The 25620-nt window shown below is 37.9% G+C and overlaps 2 protein-coding genes across 2 annotated transcripts in view; one reads left to right on the top strand and one right to left on the bottom strand.

The window, feature by feature from the left end:
- The first annotated feature begins 731 nt into the window (after positions 1-731).
- Positions 732-13506, top strand: SPATA4 (spermatogenesis associated 4). The gene is made up of 6 exons (XM_040643406.1): positions 732-949; positions 1835-1964; positions 2335-2453; positions 2564-2784; positions 9481-9597; positions 12680-13506. The coding sequence occupies exons 1-6, from the start codon at positions 732-734 to the stop codon at positions 12751-12753; spliced, it is 879 nt and encodes a 292-aa protein (XP_040499340.1). The 3' UTR covers positions 12754-13506.
- A 3018-nt stretch (positions 13507-16524) lies between these two features.
- Positions 16525-25620, bottom strand: part of WDR17 (WD repeat domain 17) — an 81047-nt gene continuing 71951 nt past the window's right edge. Inside the window, exons 24-29 of the mRNA XM_008708869.2 lie at positions 25101-25242; positions 24595-24697; positions 23158-23259; positions 19833-19931; positions 19331-19514; positions 16525-17228 (exon numbers count right to left, since the gene is read on the bottom strand). Of these exons, the coding sequence (XP_008707091.1) occupies positions 17109-17228; positions 19331-19514; positions 19833-19931; positions 23158-23259; positions 24595-24697; positions 25101-25242 (750 nt within the window). The 3' untranslated portion in view covers positions 16525-17108. The remainder of the gene's footprint in view (positions 17229-19330; positions 19515-19832; positions 19932-23157; positions 23260-24594; positions 24698-25100; positions 25243-25620) is intronic.

The following is a 25620-nucleotide window of genomic DNA, read 5'->3' as shown; positions in this document are numbered from 1 at the left end:
TGTTGATGCTGGCTCTGCAATCATTTTTTTTTCTCTGCATTGTTCACTGATAAATCCCAAATGACTAGTTCAGTGCCTGGCACAGACTAGGGACTCAAATAATTGTTGAAGGAATGAGTTATATATATGAGGGCATCTTTGTGAAATGTGAAAACGTACAAATTATTTTAGAATATTATGTAATTTTTATGAACACTTAATGTAATAACTAAGGAAACATGTTAAATCTGTAGGCATTAGACATTTATTAGTTTTAATTTTGAAAATTTTTTCTTTGGCTTTTTGGAGCAAATACCCCATCAGTTCCAATTTCTAAACAAAAACTGACCTCGTCTTCTGGAGGCTTCTCACATCCTCCTCAAAAATGCTTGACTGAAAATAGGCCTTTGGCTGGGCTGAAACTATTTAAAAAGTAAATTTATAAAGGCCAAGAGGTTTGGCGGGAAGCTCTAAACTGGTTAGAAGTGAGGCTAACTACAACTAAGATTTGAAAGCGTCCACCCAATGAGGGCAGGGATCGTGTGTCCCAACCCCAAGTCCCAGCTCCCCAAACTGGGGGATCTGGAGGCCCAGTGCCCTCTAACCCCCACTGAAGCCCCGCCCACCCACAGGCCCCGCCCGGCCGCGCCAAGGCTCCGCCCCGCCTACGAGGTCCCTACGGCCCCCCTGAGGCTCCGCCCCCACAGGCCCCGCCCCACCGCTGGTGCTGCCATAGAAACCCAGAAAGCGACATGGCTGCCGCCGGCCTGGGAGGAGGGTTTTTGAGACAGCCGGCGGCAGCCCTACCCACGTCACCGTCATTTTCGCCCCAGCCAGCAGCTCCCATCCGAGGGAAGCCTAAGAAGTGTCTGGTCTATCCGCATCCACCGAAGAGCTCCCGCCTGTCTCGGTCGGTTCTGCGCTGGCTTCAGGGCCTGGATCTCACCTTCTTCCCCAGGAACGTCAACAGGTGCAGGAGCGAGCAGCCGCCTAGACGGGCGCCTGGGCCTGAGCATCCTGGGGACCCGCGGACCACCCCGTTGCCCCTCCTGCCCCGCTATGGCGCAGGGGCCACCCCACTCAGCTACCCTACTCCGCCCAGTCTAGGTTTCAGAGCCAGACTCCCGCCCGCTCAGCACACACACAAACACACCTTCTCCTCTGAGGGAGCGGGCCTGCAAAATTCACGAGGAAGCATTCATACATTTATCCAATCAATCCATCATTATATTTTAGACTTAAGGTAATATAGAATGCCTTGGTGACTACAAACACATTAAAACAGTCAAGGCTCTTTGGAGACACTGGACATCAATTAATACTCCTGGGGATCAGTTTGCGCTCCGGATGGCATCTAGTTTTTAAGATTTCAATCCCAGGGATTGAAAAAAGCTGCTGCTGAACTGCAGCCACCCCGAACCTAACAGGCAGTTAATATCTGCTCTGGAAATGCCAACTAACTTCAATAAATATGAAGACGATGACATTTTTTGCAGTCAAGGACTCTGGTTTACTAATTTAAATATTTCTTAATAAACACGTGCCTGAAATTTTCAATGTACATAAGGAATCACCTAAGGATCTTGTTAAAATGCACATTCAATACAAACTAATAGTATGGGTTCATAAACACGCACACCCCCCCCCAAAGCCTTTGGTGTGTATCTAATCTTATCAAAATTCTATTCCATAGCAAATCTTCCTCAGAGCAATGATCCAACAAAACTAATTTTAAAAGTTATTTGCTGTCAATTACGGAATAGTCAATCGGTGTCAATTGATTCTAAAATATTACCAACTGTAAAAGTAACCACATTTTATTTCATTTCCTTAATGCTATCTATGTATGGATCAGGGATTTTTCAAATGGTTTCCTGATTGCAGAAATATTCACTATATATTACCCCTGGGACCTTAAATTGTCATCCTTTGAAAATGGAACTTCTTTGAAAGTCAAGTTGGATAACTGGGCACAGTTGGAGCAGGTAAATTAGCAGTCATTGCCACCTTGTTAAGAATTTTGTGTTTTTAAAGGTGTACTCCTGACCTCTTGGATATCTACACATATGTGTGTGTGTGGCTGTGCTTCTGAGTTGGCCGCTCATTTCCCTGTACTGAAAAGAATGTTATTAAAGTTTGCCCCGAGTCACTTATGAAACTTGATCATACTCATTTCAAATTGGAGTGGGACAGAATAATTGGTTTTCTTGCTGAAGAATAATTTCTTTTAATAATTAATATGTTAAACACAAAAAAATAGTTGAGAGAGAAAAGGGAGATTAAAGTGAATACATAGTAGTTGGAGATTTGTATAGAATTTCTTACAGTGAAAATACTTTCTTTCTACTATTAAAGTTCCTGGCAAGAAAAAAATTTAAATTACCTAAAGAGCTAATCCATGGAACAATTCATTGCAAAGCTGGAGTACCTGAAATCCTGATCCAAGAGGTTTATACCTTGTTAACACATCGAGAGTAAGTCATTTGGAATTTTTCCAGCGATATAATTTAAGATGAAAATTTGATAATATCAGTCTCATTACTAAAATGTGGCTTGTCAATAGTATTTTATTTTTTATTTCCAGAATTAAAAGTATCCAGGACGACCTCGTGAATTTCACAGACTACAGTTACCAGATGCGTTTGCCCCTGGTTCCTCGGTCTACGGCTTCAAAGTCGATTAAAGATAACATCAGGTTATCAGAAATAATAAGCAATCCTAACATGCTCAGCAATGAACTTAAAGTAGAGTTCCTCTTACTTTTACAAATGTTGCAAAGAAAATTAAGCAGAAAATTGAATCCAAGTAAGTTTTCCTTGGAAATAGTCCATCGAGTTCTTCCCAACTTAATGAGGCTATACTTGAGTACAGATGACAGAAAAGCTGGCCATTGTCTGTCCCCTTTCTGCTTTTTCTGTCACTGGCTTAAAGGGAAAATAGTTCTCTTATGCTAGCAGTGGAATGATTTATTATCATTGGAGTGCTTTATGCAATAATTTTTCTAATGTAAGCATATCTTAACTTAGTGTATTAATACTTTTGAGATGATATGTGAACTTATTTCCCACAAAATTTTATGTGAACACATTCACTAATATTTTTCTGAAGTTACTAAAGAGGATGGGAATATTTAAGACTTCATCAGGATATGAGTACTTTAGGGAAAGCGTGGACTACCCTGATTCACTCTAGACGCTCTCTAGCGTATGGTCAGTGTTACCCTTTCTGTAGTAGCTTCCGTCTGTAGATTAGGTAAGGTAAGGCAGATTGGGCAACCCTTGGCAACCTTCCAGAAGTATCACTGAAATAATTCTGAAATCATCCAAAGCATTTGCCATCAGTGTCCCAACAGATGGCAAGTAAGTGAACTTTCTCTATTTGTTTTGTTTTGTTTTACTTTTCTAATACCGCTCCTGCCCTGGAATTTTATAGTCCTTGACTCCAGACACTTAGTGACTTCATCGTGACCATGGCATCCAAACCAATAAGGAATAAGGTAGTTATAGTCATTAGGATTTCTCTCTTTTGAACCCCAATGTTCTGAAGAGCCATTTTCTCTCTAGTCCCTGGAAGGAAAGGAGAGCAGTAACTGTCACTTCCCCCTAACTGTGAATTGGATAAATTGGATTTTATCGTCTGTTACTGTTCATTTCCCATTGCCTATCATTTTTTGTTTCTCTTCCTTGATTTGCTCTCATTTCTGGTTCCACTCATGAGTTTGGGAGGAGAGAAAGAATTGAGGTTATTACTCCTGTTGTGGAATTGTATATTCAAATTCTTTTGTATGCTTTTAAACATTAAAATTTTGCTGTGATTTTTGTCATACATGCATGCATATAACGTGTATGTGCAATTTAAAGAAGACAATGAATAAGCATTTCTGTATCTCTTATGGCCTATGAAGTGCCACATTACCAATACCATTACATTCTGCTGGTGTCTTTCTAATTGCATTCTCCATAGTTCCCTCTGAGAGTGACCACTGTCCTGCTGCCTTTGTTTATAATTTCCTTGATGTAAAAAAAAAAAAAATAGTTCATGCATATAATTTATGTTCTTCTTAATTTCATTCATATATATTTCTTAATTGAGATTTTATCCATCTTTGTAGTAGGCAGAATGGGGCCCCCATGTTGTTCATGCCCAAGTCCCTGGAACCTGTGAATATGTGGCATTACATGGCAAAAGAGGCTTTGCAGAAGTTGCTGACCTTGAACTAGGGAGTTAATGCTGGGTTATTCAGGCGAGTCCAGTCCAATCACATGAGCACTTAAAAGCAGAGGTCTTTCTCCAAGTGGAGTCAGAGCAATGCAGCAGAAGCGGAAGTAGGAATGACCCGAAGTGTGAGAGGGCCTCAACCTGCTATTGCTGCAGGGGCACTTGGAGAGGACAAGAAGGTGGGGCTCAAAGAGCAAAGAACAACCCTCGGGGACAGCCAGCAACCAGATAGGGACTTTGGACCTAGAAGTGCAAGGAACCAAATTCTGCCAATAACATGAATGAGCATGGGAGAGGATTCATCCCCAGGGCTTCCAGAAGGAATGCCGCCCGGCCAACACCTTCATTTCAGCCCAGTGAGACTCTAAAAAGCAGCCCTCAGACTTCTGAACTGTGAGATAAAAATGGCTGTTGTTCATAAGTCACCAAACTTATGGTAATTTGTTATGGCAGAAATGAAAAACAAACACAAACTTCACAGTTAATACTGTTGGCATCATGGAGTTATAAAAAATTCTCCTATATTTAAATTTACTGAAGCTTAGCCTTTCACTTTTATTACTTTTTGACTTTCAATTCCAGTAAAGTTAGCATACAGTGTGATATTAGTTTCAGGTGTACGATAGAGTCATTCAACACTTCCATCCAGTGCCCAGTGCTCATCATGACAAGTGTCCCCCTTCATCCCCATCACCTGTTTCACCCAATCCCCACCCACCTCCCCCTCTGGCAACCAGCAGTTTGTTCTCTAGAGTTAAGAGTCTGTTTCTTGGTTTGTTGCTCTTTTTTTTTCCTTTGCTCATTTGTTTCTTAAATTCCACATATGAGCAAAATCATATGGTATTTGTCTTTCTCTGATTTACTTTGCTTAGCATTGTACTCTCTAGCCCCATTTATGTTGTTGCAAATGGCAAGATTTCATTCTTTTTCATGGCTGAGTAAAACTCCATTGCATATATATATACCACACCTCCTTTATTCATTTATCAATGGACGCTTGGGCTGCTTCTGTAGTTCAGCTATAGTAAATAATGCTGCAATAAACATAGGGGTACATTAATTCCTTTGAATTAGTTTTTTGTACTCTTTGGGTAAATACCCAATAGCATGATTACTGGATTGTAGGGCAGTTCTGTTTTTAAGGAATCTCCCCACTGTTTTCCACAGTGGCTGCACCAGTTTGCGTTCACCAACAGTGCATGAGGGTGCCTTTTTCTCCACATGCTCGCCAGCACTTGTTTCTTGTCTTGTTGATTTTAGCCATTCTGACAGGTGTGAAGTGATAGTTCATTGTAGTTTTGATTTGCATCTCCCTGCTGATGAGCGATGTTGAGCATCTTCTCATGTGTCTGTTGGCCATCTGGATGTCTTCTTTGGAGAAATGTCTGTTCACGTCTTCTGCCTATTTTTAAATTGGATTGTTTTTTGGGGTGTTGAGTTGTATAACTTCTTTATATTTTTGGGGTATTAACCCTTTATTGGGCCATTTGCAAATATCTTCTCCCATTCCATAGGTTTCCTTTTAGTGTTGTTGATTGGTTCCTTCACTGTGCAGAATCTTTTTATTTTGATGTGGTCCCAATAGTTTATTCTTGTTTTTATTTCCCTTGCCTCAGGAGACATATAGAAATTATATATATTTAAGGTGGACAACTTGATGTTTTGATGTACATATACATTGTATAATGATCACTGCAATCAGACATATCTATCTCCTCACATGATTGCCATTTTCTTTGTTTCTTTGTTTCTTTCTTTCCTTCTTTTTTCTTTTTTTCCTTATTTGCTTGGTGTGGTGAGTATGCTTAAGATCAACCCTCTTAGCAAATTTCAAGTACATGATACACTATTGACTGTCATCACCATGCTATATATTAGACCTGCAGAATTTATCCATCTTGCATACGTTTGATCAGCAGCTGCCCATATCCCCTTCCCGCTAGTCCCTAGATATTACCATCCTACTCTATCTTAGAGTCCACCTAGAAGTGAGATCATGCAGTATTTGTTTTTCCATGTCTGGCTTATTTCACTTAGTGTAAAGGCTGATTAGTATTCCATTTTGTGTGTGTGTGTGTGTGTGTGTGTGTGTGTGTGTGTATACACATACATATCACATTTTCTTTATACATTCATGCATTTTGGATATTTCCATATCTTTGGCTATTGTGAATAATGCTGCAATGAATATTGGGGTGCAGATACGTCTCTGAAATGCTGATTTCATTTCCTTTGGAGATATACCCAGAAGTGGTATTGCTGGATCATACGGTAGTTTTATTTTTAATTTTGAGTCTCCATACTGTTTTCCATAATGGCCATACCAATTTACATTTCACCAACAGTCTATAAGGGTTATCTTTTCTTCCACATTCTCACCAATACTTTTTATATTTTGTCTTTTTTGATAATAGCGATTCTAACAGGTATATGATGATATATTTTTGTGGTTTTGATTGCATTTCCATGATTACTGATCATGATTAGTGATGTTGAGTACCTGTTTATATACCTGTTGACCATTTGTATATCTGATTTTTAAAAAGATTTTATTTTTAAGTAATATCTAACCCAACATGGGGCTCAAACTCACAACCCCAAGATCAAGAGTCACACACTCCACCAACCAAGCCAAGCAGGCGCTCCAGTATTTCTTATTTTGAGTAATGTTTACTCAGGTCCTTTGCCCCGTTTTTAGTTGGGTTGTTTGTTTTGTTTGCTATTGAGTTGTATGAGTTCCTTATATGTTTTTGATATTACTCCTTTACACATTGTAAATTATAAAACATTGATGAAGGAAATAAAAGACAGAAAAATGGAAAGACATCCCATGTTCATGGATTAGAAGAATTAATATTGTTAAAATGTCTATACTACCCAATTGATCTATAGATTCAATGCAAGCTTGCAAAATTTCAATGGTAGTCTTTACAGAAATAGGAAAAGCAATCCTGAATTCATATGGAACCACAAAAGAATCCAAAAAGCCAAAGCAAACCTGAGAAAGAAGAACAAAGCTGGAGTCATCACACTTCCTGATTGAAAACTATAATACAAAGCTATGGTAATTAAAACAGTAAGGCACTGGCATAAAAACAGACATATAGGCCAATGAAACAAAATAGCAAGTCCAGAAATAAATCCATGCATTTACTGACACCTGATCTTCAATAAGGATGCCAAGAACACACGATGGGGAAAAGATAGTCTCCTCAATAAATCATGTTGAGAAAATTGGATACCCACTTGCAGAATAATGAGATTGGACCCTTATCTCACACCCCCACATAAGACCAGAACTGGTCCTATGTTTAAGAGACCATAAAACTACTAGAAGAGAATATAGGAAAAAAGTTTCTTGACACTGGCATTGACAATGATTTTTTGGAAATGATATCAAAAGCACAGGCAACCAAAGCAAAAACAAACATATGGGATTGTATCAAACTAAAAGGCTTCATAAATAAGTAAAAAAGGAAATAAGAGTGAAAAGGGAACTTATAAAATGGAAAAAAAAAATGTTTGCAAAGCATAGGTCTGGTAAGGGGTTAGTCTCTTTTAAGATCTTAATTTGTCTGCAACTGAAATGGAGAACCAACTGTCCCAGATGATTTCTTGAACAATCTGTTCTTTTCTCACTGATTTGTGATACCCTCATGTCTCAAATGTTTCCAGTTTCTTTATATATATATGGCCCTGTTTCCGGGGTCTAGCTGATTTTGTCTACCTGTGTACAACTTCAACACCCACACTGTCTTAGTTACTATTGCTTTACAGTAAGTGCTGATACTTGGTAAAGCAGTTCCTGCAATTCTTCTTTAAAGTATCCTGTTGCATGGACCTTTCTTATTTCATTCACTGTGATTTTAATTGTTATGAATTCAGCAGTACTGCCTACTGTTGTATTTGCATTCATGTCTATCATATTATTTTGTGGTCTTTATTTTTTTTTCTGTTTCTTGTTTTTGTCTCACCTATCTTTTCTTTCTCATTGAATTTTTTTAAAGACATCCCCCCCAACCCATACTAATTTGGAAAATTCAAAATTTCTACTCTTTGTAGTGCTACCCTAGAAATTTTAACATGCATATTTATCCTAATGTAAAATTAATGTCTTTACTTTCTTTCTCCAACTATAAGGACCCGAAAACACTATGACACTGACGACTCCTGGCCAGCCCCCACCACTCTTCAGCATTTTAGTTCTGTCAAGTTATTTTTTTAATACCACAAATCAGATACAATTATTTTTTATACCTAACATTCGCTTACATTTAGTTGATCTCACCATTTCTGCTTCTCATTGGCTCTAGTTGGGATTTCTAGAACAAAACACAACTATTTAATCTTTTATTTGAAAGTCCATCTTTGTGCAAAGCTAACCTCTATCTCTCTTGTCTTCCTTTGACCACAATTTCTCTTTAACCATGGGCCACCTCAACCCTTCAGATTCTTGAACAGTATTCTATTCTCACCAATCTTGATTTTTGAGACTACTGATTTTAAGCTTAAAGTAATTAACTGTGATAATTATAGTTCTGAGAATGTTACTGACCAGAGCTGTATAGAGCATTAACAGGGTCTGACTGATGAGTAGAAATTACCTTAAACTCTTCTTTAAGCCTCAGTGAAGGCTGAGAGCTGCAGAGGAGGGGTAAGTGATCTTTAGAAGCACAGGGAAATTAGTGCCCAAGTGTGATAGTTTATAGATTTAATGAGAAATATTGGAAACATGGAAATAATTTTAAGTCACTATTTTTATAGAGTAAACATGTTTGAAAAATGAAATATATCCTGTAGATTTTGTTTATATGAAATATAAAAACTACATGAAATATAAAAAAAATCATCTAACCCGTTATGACAGAAGTCAATACAGTGTTTTCTCTTTAGGGTACTGTATGTGAGAGATAAGCAGGGGACTTGGGGATACTAATAATACACCCCAGGTGTATTCATTCCAAAAATTCATCAGGCTGTAAACACACACTTAGTCCACTTTTCTGTATACATACTACTATTAAATTAAAACTTATTAAAAAACTAATAGGAACATAAAGATGTTGTCTTTAAAGTAACTTTTTAAAGCAACTATTTTGTGCATCAGAGGTGTGAACAATGTGGGGAGAGGGTTAATAACCTCCCTATCCACAGCACTCGAGGTTAGGACTATGATTAAAGAGAGGTCTAAAGAATTTGCCTAGTTTGTAAATTGTGGTGTCTTATTTCGGCAATGGTCACAGAGAATTTTTAAACAAGAGTTCTTGTACTCATATTTTATAGAATGGTTTGAGGTCAAACCAACAGTGGGAGAACTTACTCTCGATCATCTTCCTCCCCAAGTCTCTGGGCGCAAATATGATGCCATGATTTCAAGGAAAGGCGTTGCTCCTGTTTCACGTGAGTTTTTTTTTATTGTTGTGTTATTTTTAACTTTTTACCTGTTAAATGAATGTTTCTACTTTTTTCCTTTGAATTTTAAAAAACAGTTCAAACATTGGTCTAGGCCTTCAGTCTACAGCTGTGCCTTAGGTTGGTAGACTGATATGCTTTTGATAGATGGAGGGGCCCTGTGGTCTGCTAAGTACAAGTCACATCACAAGCCAGGGCCCTGCACTGTCCCCCCTTCGCCGATGAAAGGGACCATTTCTGCTATGATTTCTCTTGAAGTAGGTGAGTCTGAAACAGGTGGGCTCATCAGCAGAGCTCAAAACTCAGTTCTCTAGCAGTGGGTGATGAATCCATCCCAAGGCAGTGCTGGATACTTGTTGGCCTAAATTTCCCAGTTGGTTGTATCACAAGAAGCCACTTGTCTAAATCATGGTAGTTCAGAAAGCATTTGTACCATGGCAAACTACAGCCACAAGCCAAAGTCAGTCCCCCCGCCTGTTTTTACATAGCCTGCAAGTTAAGGATGGCTTTCACATTCTTATATGTCAGAAAAAATATATCAAAAGAAAAATGCTATTTCTTGACACATGAACAATATATGAAATTCAAATTTCCCTGTTGTAAATAAAGCTGTGTTGGAACCCTGCCATGGAAACTTTATGGCTTGTCTGTGGTGGCTTTCGCACAACAGCAGGGCTGAGTCACGGCCAGTCATGGCCCACAAAGCGGGGTTCTAGATTTAGAGAATAAAAACAGACATAACCAATACTGCTAATAGTTTTGGGGACATGTTGAGGACATACTTTAATTAAAAATTATTCATTGTTTATCTGAAATTCAAATTACCTGAGTGTCCATATTTTATCTGACAAACCAAATACAAAGCCTAAAATATTGACTGTTGGGCCTTTGATGGGAAATATTTGAGGACCTCTGCTACAGGGCATGTTTTCTAACGTGTTAAGGGATTTTATGGGAGAAAAAAAAAGTCTTTGTTTACATAAGGTCTGGAAAAGCAATGTCAACAGATTCCTTCGTTTAAACTTAGGATTTCACAGAGCCTTTAATATGCTATATGCATGGTAAATATAAAAGACCAGAGGTACAGAATCAAGTGTTTTCCAAACTCTATTTGATCACACATCACTGTCATTGAGTTTTGTTTTGCTAACGACCTGCTCGAACTACCCGTTTCTCAGAGTGCACTTCTTAATATCTAGACATTAGGCCAGTCCATGAACATCTCATTAACTCATCACATACACGACTCAGCATGACAGAACCCAAGAGAAATGAGTACCACTGATATTTCTATTTAAAAAAATGTATCCATAGTTTCACCTTCAGATTCTGGGCACCCATCCTCTCCTTCAACCTGTCTCAACCTCCTTCCTGTAGCGATGCCTGCAGTGAAAACTCCAGCAGGCTGAGTGGGGGAAGGCGCGGGGGGCCTGCATGGTTCTCTCTTGGTTCATTTGCTTGCCTCTTTCCCCTTACGGCTACTTGGACCTGACTGAGGACGGGAAAGCACATGACCACTTGCTTTGGGACCTGCAATGAAAAGGCAGAAGGACGAATGAGTCGCAGCAGGGCTTCCTTCCAGTGTGAGAAACAGATGCAAAGTGTCCATATTTGAGAACATGATGCCTACTGGTACTTGAATTGCTAAAGAGCTTTCCTCATTTCTGTTCTTTTCAGAAAAATTTCAAGGTCACATAGGAGTTTTTAGAAAAATAATGCTATCATTATTTAGGATCAGAACTCCCAAGTAGAGTGGATTCTTGCTTTTACAATTTTAATCATGTATGAGTGGCTATAAATAACTTCTTCCCCATTTTATTCTCTCGATGCTCTCTTTTATGAGTCCCTCTCACTTTGGTGGTCTTTTTCTATTCTTCTTAAAGTGGATGATGGGGTATGGGGGTTTTCAGGGCAGATCAGGATGGGAAGAAACATGCTTTTATCTTTTTACGTCTCTCAGGCCTATTCCAGATACTTGGATTCTCCTAACCTAGGCAGAACGGAATGAATGCAGTGGACTTTGATAATCGTATGGACGAGAGCCGTTTTGCTAAATTTTATTTTCTTCCCAAATTCGTTCAAGGGATTCCATTTCAGTTGTTTCTTTTTTTATTTAAATTCAATTAACCAATATAAAGTACATCATTAGTTTTTGGTGTAGTGCTCAACGATTCATTAGTTGCGTGTTTAACACCCAGTGCTCATCACATCACATGCCCTCCTTAATACCCATCGCCTGGCTGCCCCATTCCCCCCACCCCCCCTCCCTTTTCAGTTGTTTCTAATAAAAGAGCAGAGTGATAAGTTCAGGTCAGCTAACATAATTTGAAGTTAATGGAAGAAGGCAGAGCTAGACCACAGGAACTGGGCCCTATTTTACCATCTAAGATTGCACTGCACATAATGACACCGAAACCACAAGGCCATTCATCTGAAAAGCTTCTAATTGTCTGATAGGGTGGTGAAAATTGTTTGATAGTTCATTACCCTTTTTTTTTTTCTTTAACACTTAAATTCCTCCATTTGTTTACCTAAACCTAGCATCTAGCGAACTACTGGGCCGGGGTGGGGGGGTGGGTAACAGATTTCTTAGCTGTCACTGGCTCCTCACATTCAAACTGAGAGAACTGAAGAGTCTGGACAGCTTGGATGCTTCAGTGCAGAGTTCCAGAAACTCAACTATGATTTCTGTGTATTTGCCAAATCTCAGCACTGTGAAAATCATGGCTCTGTTGCCTTAGCAGCTTTCTGAAGCAATACCTAAGAGTAATTGAGTCGTATTTGGTATCAGATACACCAAAAGAAGTCCTGGATATTTTAGGCGCTAATAACTTTTGGAAGTGGGTGACAGTCAGATTTTTTATTTATGGCTACTGTAACGCAAGCTTCAAATACTCTCTTTCCCAGGCATTTGGGTGAACCTGTGCTCAGCCTGTTGCCAATTATTCTACATGTTTGATGTATTGGAAACACGGATCGTTGTGCAAATATTTAATAGTCACAAACTGATTTTAATGCTGTTTATTTAAATATTTCAGGAAATACAGGTACTGGTGGCACTCCACTTAAGAAATCTGTGTGAAGCAAGCTGGAAAACATTCTTTTGAATCTGCTATGAAATCTATCAGAAACAAGGAAAAGTAAGCTTGAAAAGCACCTGTCTAATGGCTTTGAAGAAATGATGCCACCATCTCTTGCCGTACTAAGAGGATAGAATTACCTAGTCTTGGATATATAAGTAGATTAAAGTGGTGTCTCACCCATAATTGGGCTGAAGAGCATGCTCTTTCAATTCAGCTCAACCATTTATTAAACACCTGTGCCAGTTACTGTTAAAAATACAAAGTCAAATAACACAGAACGAGCAAGAATCATTTTAAAGGTATAAACATAACTCACTATGACAAGTAAAAGTTATTTCTCATAAATCCTGTAGGAACGGTGAATCTACTTTGTAATACACTTTGCTCATTAGAAATGAAAAGAGCTACTACTTTGCCTGATATATAGTCACACATCACATGCATTCATAAAAAAATTTATTCTGAATGATGATTATTATACATTGGCCCATAGAGAACCCTATCCGCCCCCATAAATAGCCTGACTTGAAACATTTTTAAAAAAATAGGTGGCCCTCCTGTTGATACTGAGTTGTGGGAAAGGAAAGTTGTGCTTCACTTGGAATTTGATTCTGGTGTTTAGCAAACCATTCAAGTTCAATTAAACATTTTTTCCTGGTTGCTGCCACTCCCCATAATTTCATTGGTGGGAAACCAAAGCAAGTTGATATCTTGAAAGATTAATTATCCTTCATACATTCTTATAATTTTACATTCACATTTGGAAATTCTTCTTCAACTGGAATTATTCATGTCTTTATGCTATCTCATTAACAGTCGCATTTGAGACTTCCGAGAGGAGTATTAAAAAAGCCGAATCCCATGACGTGCTTGTCAATTTCCAGCTAAACACTGTCAGTGGCTCTGCATTTTTGAAGGCTTGGCTTTATTAGAATTTCTCTCTCCAGAGACTTCCAAGCTTAATTTCACATTTTTGGCAGGTAATATTTAGTAAAGGAAAGTAAAGAGAGCCCTGATGAAATAGGATTACTTCTTGGGTCTGTTTAGAATCTAGTTTTATCTGAGGTAAAGGGTATAGTTTAAATGCATATTTCAACCATCTATAGGTTTTTTTGTGAACCTTGCAGTCTAATGGGACAAATCTAAAATAGAAAATTATGAGAATAATTTTCAACCCATAAAATACAGTTCCTTAGGAAAGGGTTATGGAAACAAGTCTTCTGAACCTTGGCCGGGGAAAAGATCCAGAGAGAAGGATTAGATTTGGGTAAACAGTCATATAAAAAGTTTCATTCTTCTTCTCTTTACTGTATGTTCAATCTCCTGAAAAAGCTAATCACCCGTGGCCTGACTGTGGTAAGTTCCCAAGACTATGGCCTATGGAGAGCTGTGGAAAATGTGAACTAGTCTCACAAGTTTCATTCCACAGTAAGTAAATGAAGGTAGCAGGCATAGTCAAAGTAGCAACTTCAAGAGCTTCCTGAAGATGAGTTGTATTAAGAGAGGCCAACACTACAGGTGTGTCTTAGGGAGACCATTTGCTTCACAAAGGATCTCTGGCAGAAGGAAGCAAGGAGCTTTTCTAAGAGCTACAGCAGCTCCCCTAGGGGAGTTTTCAACCAATTGGCAGAATGCTTATCACGGAATGGAAGCCTCTGTAATAGCTGTTTGTATCCATCAGTGAAGCTTTTCCCCTTTATAGTAATTTTAGGGTTTATTGTCGTCAGTGTTTCTCACAGGTAGACAATCATCCCCTTGAACAGTCAAAAGTGATTTTTCTGGGTTTCCAAGTAAGGTAATAACCCATTGGACGGCTCAGCCCTTCGCACCTCTGATGACTCAGACCCAGCATTTATGGAGAAACAGTGTTCTCTCAGGGGTGGTTTTGGGGACAATACTAATGCTCATCTTAGCAGTTAACTCTGTCGTATCTGGTTTTAATGCAGTATTTATTGAAATTTAGGGGACCTGAAATACATTCATACATATATACATAAAAATCTAGATAACTGCATGCCATATTAAGCACAGTCCTGTGGTATTTAAATTTAGCATAAAAGTACTTTTATCAATTATTGAGGAATAAATGTTTCAAAGATATGGAACAATAAACACTTATTAAGAGTTGACGAGGAAGATATCTTCTGTATGACTGCTATACTAAATAAGAAACCCTGAATTTTACAAACAATTGGTGAGGCTTTTACTATATTCAAAATGCCTTTTAACTTAAGACTGAAAAAGTATCAACTTTCCTTTTATAAGGACAACAAAATACAAGTCATTGTTTTAATGCAACCATGTTCCTGAACACCTCTGGATGATCTCATAGAAATATGTATAACAAATATATATAAATTTTGATTGACATAAAAATCATATTTTCACAAGATATAACTCATTTTGATGTTGCAATTTTGTTAACCACCTGGTAATTTTTATAGGCAAAATATTTTTCCAATGCTATTAAAACCATTGTCTAATGAGACTTCTTTCATAAAAGCATATTTAAACTTGGAAAATAACTTGCACACATTATCAGTAATATAAACATCTTCTAGTAGTAAAATAAGTTCATATTTTTTTGGGTTTTCATGCATATGAAATCTAACAATGGAAAGCCTTTTATAAATTTAAAAAATCACTTTGTTTTTCATATCAAGGCACAATAGATGCAGACTGACATGGTCAGATGACATAGTTCTATGAAGAATTAATAGTTATAATAAAAAGGTATAAAACACTGTAGAAGTCAGAGTAACAGAATTATATTTGAATCAATCCAATTTAGATTTTAGACACAAATTGAGTTACTCCTCTATTGTCTCCATATGCTGAAGAGTTACATCATTTTTTCATAGTTTATACATAAAGTATCATTTTTCTGCATTCGTTTAAAATGAAGAAGAAGGAAACAATCGTTTATATATGTATAACTTAAACTCTGGATCTTTTAAAGTAGTTACAGCACAAAAGACAGGCTTCTTAATCTATTTTAAAACAAAATAAAGAGAATTATAACAGGATTTCAACTGCTATTTTTAAGTGAAAAGATTTCACTACATATATGCTAATTAAAAATCTGCCTCATCTAAAAATTGAGTTATGCATATCACTAAGGATTAAAAAAATACTTGACACTATTGATGTGTCACATATATTCTCTTCTATAATATTTAGTAATTTTTTTTATAAAATAGAATTTAGGCCTGTAATGTCTTCTTAAGGAGTTAGAACTTTTAAGTTTTAAGAAGCTTGTTCAAGAAAATTTTAAAATTATTTTAAATGCAGTAAGCTGAAAGATAATAAAAACCACAATTATTCTAATTATATGAACTCACTCTTTAGCCAAAAACATCTGTATTATAAATTCTGTAAAACAGCTTGACTATCAAAGTTCTGTTCTTCCCCGTAATGCATTAATTTCTAAGACTTCAAAGTCAGAATTCTAGTACGACTGAAATACGTGCAGTCATGCCTCAGGCTTTTTTTTTTTTTTAAATAGTTTTACTCTTCTAATTAATATTTAAAAAACTTGAATTTATAATATGCCCCAAATATCAACATGTACCTACAGAAATTTATTTTAAGCTAATTTTATCAAATAAATTATGTTATCGAGTGAATATAAGTTGATTAAAATTTACTCTAAGTATTAAATGGTAATCAAAACTAATATCCATACATACCAAATATCTTTTAAAATAGTCAATTATCATCAAATGTAAATTCTTATACAAATTTAACTGTATTTGTGTTTTTTACTCCTCAATTTTTTTATGCTTATAAAACCTATTTCTTTATAATTGGACATTTAATTTCAGTTAAAAAACTTGATAGTGCTTTCTTTAAGAAAAAATAAAACTCAGAAGTATTTTGACCGTGTGTCCATTTATTGATACATACCAAATGCATAGCTGGAAACTTTTATTAAATATGAACTGAAACTACTGGTTTACTATATCTTTTATAGAGGACAGTATGGGTGTTTGTTAACTTGAAGACCAGTCACAATACCTTATATTCTGATACCTCAAGACACTTGTTCCACTAGTCATTAGGTACTTACTCTGCCAAGCACTATTGTAGGTGTCGCATTATTTTATATGTTTCAACAATACAATATTTTGGTACCTTTGTGAAACTTATATATGCTCTTTTGGATTTTTCAGTCTTTTATAATTTAAATATTATCTTTCTCCCAAATATGGCTGTTGTATTTTATAAAGGACACATCTATTTTTCCTTGAAATTATATAAATGTTTTATTTTTTGAAGTTAATTTATAAAGTCAACTCTTATTCCCCACCTCCCCCGCTCCCCTTAACCTTTGGCTCTTGGACAACAAAGGCTAAGGGAACACTAACCCACAAAAGGTCTTTAAAAAAAAACAATTAAACAAGGAGAAAAACTTTGTCAAAATGGGTTGAGTCGTATTCCAGTCCCTAAAGGTGAGAATGGGTTCACCTTTGCCCACATCAATGCGTCATTCAACGAGATAGTGGATTTCCCATCTTCAAGGAAAAATACAGGGCCCTGTACACAGAGTTGAGGAAAGAGAAGATGGGATTATACATTTGCAACATGCTTGTAACTTCCAGAAACACAATCCCTTTAATAATAATAATAATAATAATAACAATAATAATAATAATAAAAACACTGGCAGTATTCAGACAATAAATGTGAAAAAAATCAGATTTTTTTGAACTGTTCCCAAACACAGAAAAAATTTTAAATATCTTAACATTATGCCCCCATGTCTTTCAAAATAGAATTTGGTTTTATAATCTGAATTCTTTGAATACAGTAGTGGTACCAATGACAAAGGTATTGCTAATCCATTAATTAATACAAAGTTAGCATTTTATAAAGGCATGTATGCCTAGCCTAGACTTAAATACGCTTTACTACTTTACTCATATAGCCTACATCAATACAACTTGGGAAATTATTTAAGCCAGAAGCTCTGAAACTGCTCCCCAGAAGATGAAAACTATATTGCTGTGTATGGTATACATAATTTAAAATCATGATGTACTAGCGTATTTATGGTTCAGTTCTATCAGGTACTCTGTGTACCAAGGGTGGTTCTGAAGAACCAAATGCAAAAAAACCTTTTAATCTATTTCTCCCAGCTCTCAGAAAGAAAAGCATGATTTCAAAAACACGAAATGGACTAAAAACTAATATTCTTAATTATCTTCTAAAGTTACCACATTTTTGATCACGATTTCAAATGATACAGATTGTTGTTATTAAATCATGTCTAGACATTGGAAAACCCATCATATGAAGTGGACTACTTTCTACTTAAAGATACTTGACATTTCACAGTTAAAACCAGAGCATTAATTTTCTGTTGAAAGAGAAAGATGCTGGGAGGGAAGCACCCCATTTACATTAGTCCTAGCGGATAATTAGTAGGTGCTTTCCTATTGTAGGTTTGGGTGCAGAGAGGTGAGGCAGCATATCTGCTGGGTCATTTGGCTACTGCAGATGGAATGGAGAAAAAGAACCTGAAGAGAAGAGAAACAGGAAGGTGCGCTAGGAATATGAAGCAGGGACTAGGAATGGCACAGGGAGGGCCACGAGCAGCCCTGAAGACACAGTCTACAAACTGCATGATGTTTTTTGCTCTTAAATTATAAGTTATTGACTTTACTGCTTTGATTTTTTATCTCTGAACATAAGTGGTTAAAGAAAGCACGCACACAACTAAGCGTCCGACCTGGTTTTTGGACTATGTTAGCATATTCTGAAGACGTAATTAGTTGATCGTGTCAGGTCAAGCTATGGATAGGGTTTATGTACGCAGCAAGCTATTTAATTTAAGTGGTTATCCCCAAAAACAGCTGTCCCCATTGGGCTGGCATATCAGTATTAGAAATGTAATTAGTCACATTCCTTTAGAAGTAGAAGAATTAACTCTGTGAAATATGAACAATTTTCTGCGAAGTGGTGTTTTTTCAGTCCGGACTGGAGCTTCCGTCTGCCGTGTATGTGGACTCAGCTCGGTGTGCTCCACGTGGACAACTCCACCCGGCCTGGCTCTGCGACCACGAAGGTGTCTCCACTTTCCCCGGAAATGGAGCACTGGGGGGTATCATTCCCCATCATTACTTCTGACTGTACGCTAGGGACCATTCCTCATGATCGATCCCAATAATTTGTAATCGCTGAACAACTCAGTAAGTCAATGTAAGAACATGTAATCAATAATATATATATGTCAGTGCTTAATTTCTTTGTGTTTATAAACTACAAACGGAGACTATAAAGTTAATTTTAATCTATTGCGATATGATAATTTGTGTTGACTGTTGCTTGGTGTCCCATATTTAATTTCCCTAAGGATCTGATCTACATATATTTTTAAACATTTTTTACTAAGTATACCTATTAGATGAATTGCTTTCATCAATTCAGACCGTCTCTGAATTTATTTTAAGGAGACAGAGAGACCATTTATACAAACTATAGAGCATTAAGGGCAATATTTTCCCACTAGGCATCAGTCCTTTCTAAGGTACCTACTTTTATTCAGATTATGCTTATTTTAAGACCACAGTTTTTAGAATAATGAAACAAGTGGAAGCAATGGAAATGAACAATTTATGCCTTACATTAGGCTGTACCTGGATTTTTAATCCCGTAAGACAAGAGATGTGGCTATCAGAATGACTGGGCAGATTTGATCCAGTCACGTAATCTGGTCCAACAATTCCTCTGAGTGGTTCTTGTTGTAGTCTCTTTAGTAAAGTTGCATAAACCATTTTTTGTGAATCCGAAGGGGGTGTAAATGCAGACTCTTCCGGTGATCTGTATTTCCAACAGATACCACATTTTCATTTTCGTAGAACCATAGAATTATTAAGGTTTAAATCAGAAACAGTTCCTGAGGATTATTTAGTCCCCCTTTGGAGATGATGGCATCTTAGACTTAATTTATAGTAAAACAGAGTACTTTAAAAGGGCAGAAAAGAACAGAACTGTAAATTATTACTGAACACATGCTAAGCAAACTGAGATGCATTATTTGACTAGGAATGATAGTGAGCCAGTCCACATTTTCAACAAGTTTGTCTATAATATTAAGTAATAGCTCCGCAGTCCCATCTTCATATCATCTTCACTCACCGGCCGATGGACGGTGTGCAAGCTCTCCACGCATCCAATTCCTCAGAAAGGTGCTCAATATTTAAAGGCACTGACACCACCCGCCGTTTTAATAGCTGACTGAAACATGTGAAAAAGAAATTAACATCTGACATCCAAGACTAAGGTATCAAGAAAGCAAATGAGCTTTAAATAACTGCCATTTCAGATTTAACACCTACTTTTCAAAAATATATGTGTACACATGAATGTGTGTCTGTGTGTGCACACGCGCGCGCTGACTTTTCTATCTGGCCTTTAAGTTCCCTGAAGTCAAAGACGCTCAATAAACATCAGTTGCATGATGGTCTCAGTGAGCAGATGAATGAATGAACTGCAAAGGAGGTGTTGGGGGGATGGGTTAAAGAGGAGAGGAGGATGAAGGAGTGCACTTGTGATGAGCACGGGGTGATGGATGGAAGGGCTGAATCACCATACTGTACACCTGAAACTAATATTACACTGAGTGTTAACTAGAATTTAAATAAACACTTAAAAAATGAAAGGTAAAACTAGTAAAAAGTAGATAAACAAATGCAGGAAGAGGCGAACTCTGGAGAGTGGACAGACGAGCCAGGTGAGGTTGACTAAGAGTCGCACACGGCCGCTGCCCGGTACAACGCACATCTGAATTAAAAATGAGTATTAGAGGAGTAAGAAAGCAGGTGGGTAGAACAGCAGCAGAAGAATGTCAACTAGTGGAAAGGAATGGAAATGCTGCTTCAGTTCTTTAAAGACAGAGATGTGTGAGAAAAAGCAGTAAAACACTGACATCAGTGATCCATCATATCTGTGTAAAGAAAACCGGAAAAGAGATATAGTTAGTATTAATTAGGAAGCTTTAGATAAAGGATTACTAGTCCTAGTTTCTAGAACAGGTTACAAAGTCAGTGTGTTTTTTAAGGAACTAGTTAGCTGAAATTTTAAAGTAAAAGCTGTTTGGGAGATAGAACATAAGACCTTAGAGATGAAGTAAGGGTTAAGTAAGCCTAAAGTGCATTTTATGGTTACTCCCACTAATCGTCATCATTCTGCCGGGACATGATAACACTTGGTGAGGAAAAAAGCGTAAATGTCCCCCTACACACACACACACACACGTCTAACACTGTAGTAATACTATCTCAAATCGAGTAGTAGCTTATCATTTTCTTTTACCCCAAATTACTGAACTTAAAATTCTGATTGACAATGTATCTAGCTCCAAGATGAATTCCTTAAACACTCTGGCTTCCCTGTCTACAAATCTGCACGTGATAGGACTTTATCTGTCCAGTAGTGTTTGATGATCTAGTATACATCAGGCAGTGTCAAAGAGTGAGGAGAAAACCAAGGTAAACAGGTGGAGAGGACACTGAGAGACTATCAGGGAAAGCTTCCATATGTACGGGGATCACAAGTAATTTGGTTTGGCCGGAGTGGAGAACAGAGAAGGCTACGGTGGGAGACATGCTCGGAATCCTATTTTTGCAGACTTTTAACGTAAGACTAAGGATCTGGAAGCTCTGTGATGGCCAGTGGGGAGTCCTGGAGGGTCCCGAGGAAGGGTGGTGCTTCCAGGAGGCGGATGCCGCAGGAGGAGGGGTTGGAGCAGGAGAAGAACAGAGACGCAGAGATGAGGTGACGAGATGCAGGACTATGGCAGGGGGAGTTAATGCAGACCCTAACTATGGCCGTCAGAGCAAACACTTACGCAGGACCCCGATCATGTAATTCTGGGCAACAGAAACACAGTGACACAATCAAAAGAAAGAGAGAACACAGGAGAAGAAGCAGACTTGGGGAGGAAGAGGATTTTCATGTTGAGCACACGGAGTTGAGGCCAGAGTTTGGCGAGCCACAGGAGCGACGCCTGAAAATAAAAACTGCCACGGAGGTGAGGGCTAGAGCCACAGAAATGGTGAGGTTTCGAAGGACAGAGAACTGAGCGGAGAGAGGGGTGGAGGGAGACCTGGAGAGCGAGCTGAGAAGGTGAGGAAGGGAGGGAGAAGAGGGCCAAAGAGAAAAGGCCCGGGGGCTCAGTATAAGGGGCCAGGGCATCAGCTTGAGCACAAGACAACAGACCATAATCAGGGAAGTAAGTTCCTTCCAATTAGAGCCTTCTGAATTTCTTGTGCTAAACTAGCACGCTTAGATATATTCTCCCAAGCTCCCCTGCCTTACATATAAAAGCCTCCTTTTATTTCTGTTACTATTTCAAGGGACCATTTTGTCTCTTTACTTTCATTATCCAAGTTCTATATAAATGGAACATATTTCATTAAATACTATTTTCATTCCATGTGGTATATGCTATTGCTCCCATAAGATATTTTAATGTTGTTAAAAGTTGCTTTTGAATTTGGGTCTGCTGCCTGCACAGAAATAGATTTTTCCTTGAGTTTCCCGGCACTCTCACTTCCCACTGTGCCTTAGTCTGCTCCAGGTGGCAGCCCGGCACCGACACACGACCTTTAGCGAGACAGGGAAGAGAAAGGAGGCAAGAGGAAGCTTTCTTACAGAAAGTCTGCCCCGCGTGAAGGGCACACAGAATAACTGCCTGTACCCACAGCCTCTCGGCATTTCTAGGAGTTAGCTACTCCGCCGTGTAGCAAACTAGTCAACTTGGAAACGATGCTTGGCGAGGGTTCTTTTTGGTTATAGCAAGTCTGAAGCACAATGGCTAAAGTTCAGCAAGCTGACAGAAAATGGAGGAGTTTGGCGGGACTGTTAGGCCTGACTCTAAAGTAGTGAGTTACCTGCTGTTCACAAATCCTCTTTGCCTTTTCCTACTCTAGAGATCGGAAAGCTAAAATACCCAGTTTCTCTGCTTCTTCTAAAAACAAGGTTCTTTCAACAGTTCTGGCTGAAGGGATATAACCCAAGTGGGCCTCTTCTGCCTATGTCGGATGGCCTCATGCTTTGGGGTCCCTATCCTAGTCACCCTTCTCTGCTTCCTGCTTAGAATGCAGATCCTGTCACCATGGGTTCCTCAAGCAAGTGGAAGGAAGCCAAGGAGGGCAGCGTCAAAAGAAGGGAAGAATTTGGGTTCTGGATGGACTCCACAAACAGCTCTAACAGCCCTAGAAGGCCGACCTCAAGTGTCTTGACGTAAGACCAAGAAACCCCATGTGTTTAAGCTAGAATCAGGATTTCTAGTATATACACCCTAATTCACCTCTAATTCCTATAGTTTACTGCTGCTTTATTATAAAGTACATGCTGAATGAATCAGTAGATGCATACAATATATATTTGGTGCCTTCTGGAGACTATCTTAGTGAAAGGAATGTCTCTCATTTCATAACAGAAGAGGAATCAGTTTTACCTTGTGTACTCATAAAGTGCTGGAACAATGCTTTGGTACTGTCTTCTGATAGCCAATAATGCACCAATATAACCACATAATATGAGTAATTCATTTCGAGCCCTAAAAGAGAATATATTTATTTATTTTTAATTCCATAACTTGAGGTCTAGAACGCTACTCACATATGTAGTTACTGTACTTGTGTCTCTATATTTTGATGAGTGACATTTACAGCAAAGTATGTTTAGAGAATTTTCCAGGGGCGCCTGGGTGGCGCAGCCGTTAAGCGTCTGCCTTCGGCTCAGGGCGTGATCCCAGCGTTATGGGATCCAGCCCCACATCAGGCTCCTCCGCTATGAGCCTGCTTCTTCCTCTCCCACTCCCCCTGCTTGTGTTCCCTCTCTCGCTGGCTGTTTCTGTCAAATAAATAAAATCCTAAAAAAAAAAAATTCCAAACTTGAAGATGTTTTATTCATAAGTTAACGCCTAGTCACACATCATGTTATACCACAAATCATGTTTAACTCTTGCCTTCTTGTTTTTCTCTATTCCTTGACTGTTTCTTCATGTAAGTTTTTCTCTAAGTACCTCATTAGGCCAAATTTAGGAATTCCTGGCATACTGTGTAGGCTCTAGGAAAGGACAGAGCATACTCACTCCATTTCTTGCTAGGGAAACTTGTCAAAGTTTCCCAGGCTGTGGCATCATCTTTTCCACACACGCCATTAAAGCAAAAATAGCCCAAAGCCTCCCTTACAAACTACACACAGTCTCTGGGAACTTTCATTCTATGGACAACAGTGTCCTGAAATGATATCTGAATGCAGGGATGGTGTCTGTTTTTCACTTTCTAGCACCTTCACTTTTTCCCCCAGCCTAGTATGCTTTGCACACAGTGGCTATTTAATAGATATGACCACTAGCTTCTAGAGGACTTGAGAACTAAGACTACCCCAAAGCTTTGAATTAGCCCTATTTGAGCCAGGTAGGGGTGTGTGTGTGTGTGTGTGTGTACAAACACATATATAAACATACACACTCTAGGTATTAGTAAATAGGACCACTAAGATTATTTCTGTTTCAAATTGACCTCTGTATTTTTTCTTAAGAACAGCAAATAAAGGGGCACCTGGGTAGCTCATAGGTTAACGGTCCAATTCTTGGTTTCGGCTCAGGTCATGATCTCAAGAGTCATGAGACTGAGCCCCAAGTTGGGCTCTGAGCTCAGCCTGGAGTCTGTGTGAGATTCTCTCTCTCCTTCTTCCTCTCCCCCTCCTCACTCCCCTCCCTCTAAGATAAATAAATAATCTTAAAAAAAAAATAGCAAATAAAAATGTAATTTTTCTACAAGGGACTCTACCTGTCCAGGATGATCTTATTTTGTGATCTGAACACTAAAAACAATATAGCCATTTTAAAACATTACATAGGTTCAGTTATATATTATATACTCACTTAGTACATGTATGCAAGACTAATTTTTCAGTACGAATATAACTCAACAGGTCAAGAACAGGATAAATGGCATCCAATGTCCAATTTGAACTAGTGATATTTTCTGGCAAAATAAAACCAAATAAGAGATTCTCTAAGAAATAGTATTAACGCAACTAATGAATCATCGAACTTTACATCAGAAACCAGGGATGTACTGTATGGTGACTAACATAATATAATAAAAAAACATTAAAATAAAAGAAATAGTATTAAAACATGTTCATCCAATTTTTAACTTATGTAATTAATTCTCCTCTGGTCAATCCCATCTACCTCCTTATTTTTTAGATCACAAGTATTTGCATATTTACCCTCTCTCAAGTGCCCATACCATACAATTAGCAGTCTCTTTACTTTTTAAATTTAGGATGGCCAGAGCTTGGTTTTAAGTTTGCTTATCGATATTAATGAAAAGATCAAATAAATGAGTAGATTTTAGATTATACTAACAACCAGAAACTTACCTTTGATGAAATCAATGCCAATAGGAAGGGCTTTTTCAGGTTCCTGACTTAACAAGTAATATTTCACAGTTTCAAATATATTACCATCTGCATGGGCTGTTTCTGCTAACTGCATACATTCCTCTACTGTGGGTAGCTTGCACTGAAAAGTAATTGGTTTGATGACGTTACTACAATTTATAGGGATAAAAGCAACAGTATAACTACTAAACATTTCCAGTATGTCTAGTATGCTAGTCACTCAAAATAGATGTAAATGAGATAATCTGTATTAAGAGCATGCACTTATGAAAATATCTTATACAGTAAATAGGGTATTACCGAAAGAGTTAATAGTTTTTCATCACATAAATATCTAATAAAAGAGGTGGAAGGAAAATTGTCCTGACTGCGATATCGGAATTAGTTTTCACACGTGTAATTTAGAAAAAAAATGCTGAGATTTGTTATTTCAAGATATACTGACCGATGCCAGAAACCACATTAAATGTAGAAAACATCAACGATACGCTCTTCCATG

This window comes from Ursus maritimus, unplaced genomic scaffold (assembly GCF_017311325.1).
Source record: "Ursus maritimus isolate PB19 unplaced genomic scaffold, ASM1731132v1 scaffold_28, whole genome shotgun sequence".
In the NCBI taxonomy this organism is placed as follows: Eukaryota; Metazoa; Chordata; class Mammalia; order Carnivora; family Ursidae; genus Ursus; species Ursus maritimus.
The sequence above is the reverse complement of the archived record's forward strand: the minus strand, read 5'-3'. Positions and strand labels throughout refer to the sequence as shown.